Genomic DNA, 7,783 nt, shown 5'->3' on the forward strand with positions numbered 1-7,783 from the left:
TTAGGTGCAGCGCAATAACTTGTAGAGATGATACTATCTTTATACTGCACAAGTCTATTATGGTGTATTCTCTTCTCATACTATCTGCCTGCGAATCATCCCACGAACTCCCTGGAATTACGATAAAGATCAGTACAGTGCTCCTAATAAACACCATGTTGATTTTATGTGCTTACCTCCTACCTCAGCTTATCACAGGCTAAAATGATCAGTGCTGCTGTTTATATAAACCTCCGAAAATGTAAAACCACTACAGCTCATAAGAATATAGTATAGTATAGTATAGTATAGTATAGTATAGTATAGTATAGTATAGTATAGTATAGATAAGGTGTGTTCATCTTATCCACAATGCTCCGGTGTGAGTGCAGGTTTTCATTCCAATCAAGCAGGAGCCAAACTGGATTCAACCTGTTTAATCAGTGGATCTTGGCTTTCAGCATGACTTCTGCTTGGGTTGAAATGAGAACCTGCAGCGACACCGGGTCTTTTACAGATAAGATTTGACACCCCTGATCTAGATAAAGCTCCCAGAGCTTTAATTCTCTTGTCATATGTAGGTATTTGTAAAAGAAACAAAAAAAGGCTGAATTATGGTTTTAATTCTCTTGTCTTATGTAGTTATTTGTATTAAAAAATGAAATGTAATAAATTTTAGAAAAAAAAAAAAGTTTTATGGTTGAAATAAACTCATTTACCAACATTGAACACTGCCACAATCAACACTGACTGGAACACTGTATTATTAGGTGTACCATCCCAATTTACAATTACAATTTACTTACAATCTACACCGATCAGGCATAACATTATGACCACTGAGAGGTGAAATGAATAACGCTGATTATCTCCTCATCATGGCACCTGTTAGTGGGGGGGTATATTTGACAGCAAGTGAACATTTTTTCCTCGAAGTTGATGTGTTAGAGGCAGGAAAAATGGACAAGCAGAAGGATTTGAGCAAGTTTGATGAAGAGCCAAATTGTGATAGCTAGACGACTGGATCAGAGCATCTCCAAAACTGCAGCTCTTGTGGGGTGTTCCCGGTCTGCAGTGGTCAGTATCTATCAAAAGTGGTCCACGGAAGGGACAGTGGTGAACCGGTGACAGGGTCATGGACAGCCAAGGCTCGTTGATACACGTTGGGAGCGAAGGCGGGCCCGTGTGATCAGATCCAATAGAACTACTACAAACTACTGTTGCTCAAATTGCTGAAGAAGTTAATGCTGGTTCTGATAGAAAGGTGTCAGAGTACACAGTGCATGACAGGTCAGGGCTGTTTTGGCAGCAAAGGGGGGGCCAACAGAATACTAGACAAGTGGTCATAATGTTATGTCTGATCGATGTATTCGTTAATATACCACGTGCACTTTTTTGTACATTTTATATATGTAGCCTATTTCATTTATATTAATTTATCTCTTGTGTACTCTTGAAGCAGTCTCTGGCGACATAATTTTCTTCGGGATCGAGTTCTATCTTCTCTTAACGTGTGTTTGCTTGTAATGTAATCAGACATAAATACCATTCAGTTCCATTGATAATAACACAAATTTGGCATTAATCATCCTAAACAAACAGAATTAAATATAAATAAGGTAGTGTTTTATTTGCTGGTCTGGACTGCACCATTTAGACATGACATTTTTATATATCTGGAAACATTGCCAAAGGCAAAAATGTGCTCTGTGCATGACTGTGTGTCATTCTATCTATAGCCATCATTTACCTTGTATCCTTGTATCTTGTGTGTGTTGAAATATCAACCAAAAATATAGTGCAAAAAAAAGTCAGAAAATGTCTGTTAACAATCAGTGGTCATTGTTAAAGGGAAGGAAAATAGCTGATATTATTGTATCAGCCACAACTCTTCATTTTGTATTCATTCAAACCTAACCACTTTGTCCTTCTCTAACATTCTGCATCATGTGACCCTCTACACCAAAGCACATAGAAAAAATATGCAATTCTTCAATCTTATGCATTATTATTTTTTCTTGATTTTGTGCTATAATCACAAAAATAAAACACATCATGTGTTTCACCCTGATGAAATGAACCTAAATTACATTAGTATGCACAAACAACAAACACACACACACAGATACACACACATTCACACACGTGTGCACATTTTGACGCAAGCACATAATCACACATCTGATGCTCCCTATGCCTGGGGAAACTGATAGCCACATTCTCAAGGACAGATGGAGCCTGTAGCCATGCTACAGCTGCTGAGTAAATATCTTCTGTGTGTCCTGCTCACACAGCACTGTGCGTGAACATGTACGGGCCAACTGCAAAGGCACGGCAAATGGCCTTGTACAAACACCTTCAAAATTACAGACTCAAAGAGATACATGTAAGCTAAAGCACCATAGTTGTTTTTTTTCCAGGTCGCTGATAATGAAACGACAGCAATGACTCAGGATTATCATTTAAATAAACCTGGATCCAGCTTTCTATGGCCTTTTGTCACAGTCTAATAAAACTGAGTCATCACCATCGACCAACAACAAGCCATCAGTCCTACTCATGTAAACTTTATTTCCTGTGCCTGCTAGTTTGCTGTAACTGACTGCAAGCCCCTAAGCGCAGGGTAAAACATCATTAAGTATTCATTTTAAAGGTCAATCCAAGCCTCCTAGAGAGAGATTTTGCATCTGGTAGCTCTTTGGCAGGTGTTGAGACCGTAGGGAAACTCTGTTCCCACTGTCTGTTTTCCTCTGAGACACAGAGAGGAAGATAGAGATAGAGCATGAAAAGAGAAAGAACCTTGGAAAGAGCCTTGAACAAAGCGCATTTCATTCTATCCTCATAACCTATAGACTATTATACCACAGCGCTGCCGATTTTTCGATTTTAAACGGTCGGAAAGGGTTCGTTCATGTTCTACAACAGCAGCTATAGCTGTAATGCTGACTGAAAGGCTTATTATGCATTTGTTCTTATAGGTTATCATGTCTATCATCGTTTAAGGGACTTATACAGCAGATGTTCCACCAGATCGAATCTGATCTAATCTAATAAGAAACAAATTGTTGTTTAACAGAGACAAATATATCATTTGTTTTGTGGTGACGTTTTCTGATAGGAGATATTGACGTAACATTCATGGAAGGAGTCTCCAGTGTCAGAGCTTAACACTCAGAGGTGAAGCTGTTCCTTTTAATACATCCTAGTACATTGTGCGATTTCTCAGTAGCATGACAATTCCAGAGTGGAACCACAGAGAAGCATCCACACAGTCATCAACAGATTGCGAGTTAGAATCCTGACAATGCTGCAACTATCCGTAGCCAGGAGACCAAGACAGTAAAGCTGTCTCTTCTGTCTGCTTTAGAGGGATGGCCTTACTCTGTCTGCTGTCAATCACAGCGCCATTAACCAACCATGTCACAGACATGGGTGTCTGTGAGCTCATGTCTGTGGTAGACTTTGCAGCAAATGCATTTAGTTGTCATGTGACGCAGCAAGTAGCAAGAAGTAATGTCTCGCTTCATGTGTAGCACAAGAAATACAGACATGTGATGGAGAGAGCTGCTAATGTGTGGGGATGGGCAAGATAACCATATTGGGAGAAAATGACATTATATCTGCTAGAATATAAGTGAATCGGCTAGTTTCACAGACATTCCATAACATTAGACATAACTATACTCAGTTAATATGTACGATGTGTCATCCACTGACACAGTTGCTGTGGTACAAGAGGAACAAAACACTTTAGTATGAGTGTGAAAAGAAAGATTTTAAATCCCAGTGCTCCTTCATTGATTATTTTCCTACACACCAATAACAATAGGCCCAAGGCGTGTTTTATTTCCTGCACAGTCTATTATTAAATGTTTTGTACTTCTCTCAGCCTTGTACATTATTTGTCTAAATACAAAATGTTTACAATAACAAACATATATATAGAGGATAGAATATGTAATATTTGGTCTGTATTGGAGCAGCCCTTCTGAAAATAGCTACAAAGCCCAGATCTGGGTATCTCTTTTTCCATCAGCTACCTTTAGAGATTTGAAATTGAAGACTCCAGAAGCAGACTGTTATTAGCCCCAAGGAGTGAAAGTGGGCTCAAAGTAATAATTCTGGTGAATACTTCAGTACCATTACGCTGCAAAGGCTCGTACCATTTAACGGGAGCAATAAGATCTCACTGAATTTGTGAGCTCTTTGTCTAATTGAATTATTTATATTTCATTATCAGACCGTTTTTCATTTCCCTGTATAGGGTTTGTCTGTCTGTCATTTGGAGGAAATTTTCTTTTTGTATTGTATTTCTGATTTTATTGCCCATTGCTTAACTTAATTTGGTTGTGTTTTGATGGGGATGATTGCATGGCATGATTTGCAGGTTTGTACAGACTGAATATGGAGGATGGGAAAAGCCTCACTGGGTTGTGAAATCATGTATAATCCCATCTATTCATGACAGTGGTATAAATAAGAAATAAACTGATTTGACCTGTGCTTGTTTTCAGGCATGGGGCCACTAGGATTCCTATGCAATTTAGAAATGCCTCTTCAAGCATTCTTTCAAACCCGCAGTCTAATAAATACTCTAAGTAATTTATTACCTTCTGGGGTATTGACTCCACAAGACTGAAATGAACAAAATAGTGTAGATTTTTTTGGAAGACAAATAAACAGTGCAGATCATATTGAAAATCTAGAGTTTTAAAAAAATAAACAATGTAAATGTTTATATTTAGTTTTTATGTTTTTATATTTAGTTTCAAGATTCTGCAATATTTCTAGGTCATTATTTAAAAGCAAGCAAATTTGCGATAATGATCATGTTATCTGCTTTGTACAAAAGGTCAGATTTTACTCATTTCTAATCTCTTCTATTAAAATGTATTTATTGGACATTGCAAATGATATTTTTTCATAGGGTATAACTGCATTAAAGTTCAATTTCAGGTGACATATTTGTATTTCACTTAAGAAAAGTGTGTTTTTTTTTCTAGTTTTCTTATATCTAGTATTATATTGTATGGTTAATATTATTGTAATTGGCAGTACACTAAGGATTGACAAAAGTGTAGCTTAATTCTTTCTGATCTGAACCTCAACCTAAAATGAGTTCGACACTCCTGTATTACAGACAACACTCAGATGGATTTGATCTAAAATGGACGATCAGGATTTGCACAAACTTGTGGAGTCATTGCCAGTGTCTTTAAAGCAAAAAGGGAAATATTTTACTTTCCATTGAAGTTGTCAATAATATAATGGGTAAAGAAAATTGTATGAATTTAATTCTCTGAATTCTTTTGGAGCCCACTGTACAAACATAATAAATCTGTTAAAGCTTAACGGTTATAAGCATGTTTGAGTAGCAATACAATTCTCACTGCTACAAGAAATAAATGACAGAGGGCTAAAAATGTATATCATCCACTTTGCACCATGTCACGACATACATCTTAGAACCACCCTGACTCATCATATATTTCATTACGTTAACATAAATCTAATTCAACTGCCTGCATGAGCTTGGAATGCTCTTCTGTTTAAGACAGAATGGATGAGAGGGAAATTAAAGGATTGCAACTGCAGAGGAGAAACTGGATTTTGTGCTTTGTGTGTGTGTGTCTGTTTGCAACCTCATCCCCCAGATCATCTCTTCCCAAATCTGCCAGTGTGTGACACACACACACACACACACATACACATGCACAGAGGTGTTCAGCTTTCAGACCCCTCTACAGGAGCTTACTTAACCATGCAGAGAGAACATCTGCACCTTTTTCCTGCATGAGGCTTCATCACCGTCAACACTGTGTATCATTTTGCATATAATGGGAAAACAAACGAGGTGAAATTGGTAATATATTGAAATTTCTACTTCAACACACACACACACACAATCTTGTCCTGCATTGACAGCCTCCTACTTGGCTCTGTGATTTAAACACTCAGGATATTGTGCGCTGCTTTTTTTATTCCTCAGCTCAATAACCGCACACTCACTGTGGTCCAGAAATGTGAGCTAAGATTTTTTTATGAACAAAAACAAATATATAACAACATTTTTTCTCACTTTGGTCCAGAAATGTGATCTAATATCTAATATTTTTATGAACAAAAACAAATATGTAACAACATTTTTTTTCTCACTGTGGTCCAGAAATGTGATCTATGGTCTAAGGTCTAATCTTATTATCAATACAAATATGTAACATGTTATCTAACTATGGTTTGAGATTTTGATAACCTTTAAATCCCAAGTTACTGACCTCAAATAGGTCATCCAAAACATTTTTTGTGCATAATTCCCACACATGTCATTTACGTGTTTATGTTCATGTCTATGCAGCAAATGCAGAAGTCCTCAGCGTGTAGGTCATTATACAGGGTCGTGTTTTCAGAGAAGCAGAGACATCTGATATCTGACAAGCTGTTTTCCATGTAATAGCAAATGAATGACTGTGCGATATTAATACGCTTTATAGAAATACGCGATTTGTTAAGGCTGCACTTACGTCGTGAAAAATGGAAAGTCCGTGGTTGTGCTGCAGCTGCTGCTCTTGCTCGGAGCGAAGATATTCTCGCTTCGCTGACTGAAGACACATTGTGATCATCTCCGTGCATGCCAGCATCTTTTCCTGTGCTATCTAAACGACTAAGATGAAGTGCACAATTAGACTGAATCCTTTTGCTTGTAAGATCTGAAACAGATTTGAGGAGGTTCGCTTAACAGTGCTGCGGTACAGTAACCTGCTCCAGCTAGCGGTCCTCCTCAACCAATGATGCTAAAGAACTTTCGCTGACTCGAAGCCCCGCCCACCAGTACGCTGATTGGCTTGCATCTTATTTCAGACTCTTCCGGAAAGAGACTGAACCTGTGATTTGAACTGATAAAGTTAGACTATTAGAAGAGTATTAGAGTATTTATAAAAACTGAGAGCTTATCTGCTTATTCTTCTTAATATTATTATTATAGCAATTGCTATTATTGTTATTAATATTAGTAGTATTGCATTATACAAACTATTTAGGTTATTCACCAATAATTTCCATTCTAGGCACCAATAGAAGCCTTTGTTAATGAGCTCAGATGCCTTCGAGAGTAAACTGCTATAATAATAAAAATAATAATATTATTAATAATAATAATAATAATAATAATAATAATAATAATAATAATAGTAGTAGTAGTAGTAGTAGTAGTGTTTTGTTAAACTGAATTGTTGTTGTTGATGTCTCACAATATTTGGGAGATAAAACTGACTTACACTATATTTCACTGGACCTGCAAGCAAGCCCTTTTCGTTCTACATCAATGCCTGACCTCACAAATGCACTTCTAGTGGAATGGTCAAAACTTCCCATAAACACACTCCTAACCCTTGTGGAAAGGCTTCCCAGAAGAGTTGAAGCTGTTATACCTGCAAAGGGTGGGCCAACTCCAACATTACATTCATGTGCATGTAAAGGCAGATGTCCCAGTTTTGGAATGGCTTGCTGTCTCCACTCTAATTCATCCCAAAGGTGTTCTATCGGGTTAAGGTCAGGATTCTGTGCAGGACAGTCAAGTTCCTCCACACCAAACTCACTCATCCATGTCTTTATGGACCTTGCTTTGTGCACTGGTGTGCAGTCATGTTGGAACAGGAATGGGTCATCCCCAAACTGTTCCCACAAAGTTGGGAGCATGAAATTGTCCATAGTGTCTTGGTATGCTGAAGCATTAAGAGTTCCTTTCACTGAAAACTGAAAAACAACACCTGAATTCAATGATTTGGAAGGGTGTCCCAAAACATTT

The 7,783-nt window shown here is 37.6% G+C and overlaps 1 protein-coding gene across 1 annotated transcript in view; it reads right to left on the reverse strand.

Moving 5' to 3' along the window:
- Window positions 1-6,774, reverse strand: part of necab3 (N-terminal EF-hand calcium binding protein 3) — a 42,718-nt gene extending 35,944 nt beyond the window's left edge. Inside the window, exon 1 of the mRNA XM_058404010.1 lies at window positions 6,501-6,774. Coding sequence (XP_058259993.1) covers window positions 6,501-6,617 — 117 coding nt within the window. The 5' untranslated portion in view covers window positions 6,618-6,774. The remainder of the gene's footprint in view (window positions 1-6,500) is intronic.
- Window positions 6,775-7,783: the final 1,009 nt, after the last annotated feature.

Source organism: Hemibagrus wyckioides, linkage group LG11, assembly GCF_019097595.1.
Source record: "Hemibagrus wyckioides isolate EC202008001 linkage group LG11, SWU_Hwy_1.0, whole genome shotgun sequence".
NCBI lineage: Eukaryota > Metazoa > Chordata > Actinopteri > Siluriformes > Bagridae > Hemibagrus > Hemibagrus wyckioides.